Source organism: Oryx dammah, unplaced genomic scaffold (genome assembly GCF_014754425.2).
Source record: "Oryx dammah isolate SB20612 unplaced genomic scaffold, SCBI_Odam_1.1 HiC_scaffold_738, whole genome shotgun sequence".
NCBI lineage: Eukaryota > Metazoa > Chordata > Mammalia > Artiodactyla > Bovidae > Oryx > Oryx dammah.
The window spans coordinates 1-3,859 of NW_024070888.1; the positions used below are offsets into that span (position 1 = coordinate 1).

Genomic DNA, 3,859 nt, shown 5'->3' on the forward strand with positions numbered 1-3,859 from the left:
TTGGGAACCTTCTTTCCCTTCAGATTCTCTATCACCCTGCTTTTCCCCTGGACACCCCAGCTTCCCTTGTTCTCTGCCCAGCAGCCAAACACTATAACTCCTCCAGTGAATTATTTTTCCCTGTTCTCTGGCCCAAGGGAGCTTTCCAGATTGCAGAGAGAGACAGGTGCTTAGTGGAAGAGAGTTTGTTTCATGTCCTCAGAGGATAACTAATAGAAGAATATAACACATATTCTGAAAAGAAAACAAGGCCCAAAATAAGTTTATCTGATTTTTAGAGATTGATTCCTACTTGTTTGATTTTCAGAAATAGAATTCATTCTAAGCAAGTAAATAATAGCAATATTAGGAAAATCTATGGCTGCTAGGTGGTTGAGCATCAGATCTCTTTGGAACAGTTACTTTGTTCATGCTTATCTACACAGGAATACAATATTAATACTACCTATGACTACCCCTTAAAATTTTGAAATTACAAATTATTGGGTATATTTTAAAGTATGCACAGTATATAAGGTATTGCTCATTTTTAAATATAATTTTCAATGCACTGTATAATTAGCATTGTTTCCCCATCAGTACAAAGGAAATATTAAGACATAGATACAGTAACTTGCCATCAACACTTATTTGGAAATTATATTTTATTAAGATTTTCAAATACACCAGAGTCAAATATATGTATCTCTTACATATGAAATCCCTTTCACTTTAATATATACTGACTATAGAAATTAAAACATTCTGAAAGGAGAAAATAAAAGCAAACTCACATTGCCTTAGCTTCCATTGTTTACAAACAAAAAGCTGGTGATTAAGACACCATTCCAACTCCCTGAACAATACTAGGTACATAGGAAATAGAGGTACATCTTATAGTACATAATAACAGTGATGTACTTGTGTGTTCGGACTGAATTGGAACCAAAGAACCAATTTCATGAACAGATTTTGTTTTCCAACTACATGTGTTAGAAACTGGAAACCATCAGTATTGCAACTTTACATCTCCTCAAATGAGCTGGAATCCATTTTGACTGAAGACAGACTCCATTCCAGGTATGAGCACACGATCCAAGTATTGAATGGATTCATCAATGGCTCAGAGGTCAGTGTATTGCATATTAACAATTGCTTCCATAGAATCATATAAGGAAAACAGTGGTGAGAAAATAAGATATTGCACCCAACAGTTGGTTTCTCCTGCAGAGGATCTGGTAGGATATTAAATTGGAAATGTAGGTCAGAATCTAAGGAAAGAAAAATCCCAAATCTATATTCTCTGCCCAGACTTACCTCTGATTCAAATCCTAGTTTATTCAAGCAATTATATTCATCAGAAAATAAATCATTTCATTGACATCCTTGCTAGAAATTGAAAAGTTAGGTAAAGTTAAACTTTACAGCTTCTTTATGTAGACCTTGTATGGAGTTACAAATAGCTGTGAAAAGAAGAGAGGCAAAAAGCAAAGGAGAAAAGGAAAGATATAAATATCTGAATGCAGAGTTCCATAGAATAGCAAGAAGAGATAAGAAAGCCTTCTTCCGCGATCAATGCAAAGAAATAGAGGAAAAGAACAGAATGGGAAAGACTAGAGATCTCTTCAAGAAAATTAGAGATACCAAGGGAACATTTCATGCAAAGATGGGTTCAATAAAGGACAGAAGTGGTCTGGACTTAACAGAAGCAGAAGACACTAAGAAGAGGTGGCAAGAATACACAGAAGAACTGTACAAAAAAGAGCTTCACGACCCAGATAATTACGATGGTGTGATCACTGATCTAGAGCCAGACATCCTGGGATGTGAAGTCAAATGGGTCTTAGAAAGCATCACTACAAACAAAGCTAGTGGAGGTTACTCTTTGGAACCAGTCTGTTGTTCCATGTCCAGTTATAACTGTTTCTTTTGACCTGCATACAGATTTCTCAAGAGGCAGGTCAGGTGGTCTGGTATTCCCATCTCTTTTGGAATTTTCCACAGTTTATTGTGATCCACACAGTCAAATGCTTTGGCATAGTCAATAAAACAGAAATGGATGTTTTTCTGGAACTCTCTTGCTTTTTTCATGATCCAGCAGATGTTGGCAATTTGATCTCTGGTTCCTCTGCCTTTTCTAATAAGAAGGCTGAGCACCGAAAAATTGACGCTTTTGAACTGTGGTGTTGGAGAAGACTCTTGAGAGTCCCTTGGACTGCAAGGAGATCCAACCAGTCCATTCTGAAGGAGATCAGCCCTGGGATTTCTTTGGAAGGAATGCTGCTAAAGCTGAAACTCCAGTACTTTTGGCACCTCATGCGAAGAGTTGACTCATTGGAAAAGACCCTGATGCTGGGAGAGATTGGGGGCAGGAGGAGAAGGGGACGACAGATGATGAGATGGCTGAATGGCATCACTGACTCAATGGACGTGAGTCTGAGTGAACTCCGGGAGTTGGTGATGGACAGGGAGGCCTGGCGTGCTGCAATTCATGGGGTCACAAAGAGTCGGACATGACTGAGCAACTGAACTGAACTGAACTGTATGGTGTCGGGTGAACCAAACTGTCCAGGTTAGCTAGGGCATCTTTGAAGTTGTCTGGTTTGCTCAAGGGCCTGAATTCCTGAACCCACGTTGGAGTGGTTAAATAGGCAGTGAATCAGCAGGCCCCATGTTCGCTTCCGTATTTGCTTCGTCCTTAGGCCATAGATGATGGGGTTCAAAGATGGTGGGATGATCAGATAGAAGTCTGCTAATAGCACTTGGGTGCACAATGGCACTATGTCCTCCCCCAGCCAGGCCACATAGATGGATGCCATCCCAGGCAGGTAGTACAGAGCCATAACCCCCACATGGGAGCCACATGTACTTAATGCTTTTAACTGAGCATTCTTTGAGGACACACTGAATACTGCCTGGAGAATCAGGATATAGGAGGCAGCAATAAAGGCCACATCAGAACCCACAATAATGGAGGAACCAATCAGGCTATAGAGACTACTGGGCCTGGGGTCGGCACAAGCCAACTTGGCCACAGCCATGTGCTCACAGTAGGAATGGAGAACCACGTTGGAGCCACAGAAGGGCAGATGACTCACCATCCAGCTCAGTGGAGTCATGAATACAGTCGCTCTGATGATGATGGTCACACTCATTCCCAGCATCACCCGAGGTGTGAGAATTCTCTTATAGTGTAGGGGCTTACACATGGCCACATAGCGGTCAAAAGCCATGGCCAGCAGCAGCCCTGTCTCCACAGCTGTGGCTGCATGGACAAAATACATCTGAGTGAAACAAGCATTAAAGCTGATGGCATTGTCTCCTGAGGAGAAGATGCTCACCATCTTGGGCACCACCGAGGAGGCCATAACCATGTCCACGGCAGCCAGAACACACAGGAAGCAGTACATGGGCTCCTGTAGAGTGGAATCCACCCAGATGACGGTCACTATGAGGGTGTTTCCTAACAGTGCTGTGGTATACATGGTGCTCAGTGAGAGAGCCAGCCAAAGATGTGAGGACTGCAAACCTGGGATACCCATCAGGATGAAGGTGGCAGGGGCTTCTGTTGTATGGTTGTAGGGTGACCCCAGCATCACAGATGAGACTGCTTTCCTGTTAATGTATAAAATTAGGTAAGAAAGGGATACAATCCTGTATGACATGTTCCCAGCTCTGGTGTTAAAAGAGCCTGATGTTATTCTCAACTCAGTGGGCCACAGGTTTAAGGAACTGACATGTGACAAAGTTTTCCTGTTCCACCTTCCATCATTCTCAGTATTCTTTGCCTTACGAATTTCTATCACTATTCAAAGATCTTAAGTTACCTCCTTTGGGAAGTCCTCTCTACTTTCTGCCCCATCTCATGACAAAACTAAAG

At 42.0% G+C, this 3,859-nt stretch overlaps 1 protein-coding gene across 1 annotated transcript; it reads right to left on the reverse strand.

Moving 5' to 3' along the window:
* Nucleotides 1–2,552: 2,552 nt before the first annotated feature.
* On the reverse strand, nt 2,553–3,608 carry LOC120859376 (olfactory receptor 52I1-like). The gene has a single exon (XM_040235511.1). It carries the CDS (start codon nt 3,573–3,575, stop codon nt 2,553–2,555), a length of 1,023 nt encoding a protein of 340 aa, XP_040091445.1. The 5' UTR covers nt 3,576–3,608.
* Nucleotides 3,609–3,859: the final 251 nt, after the last annotated feature.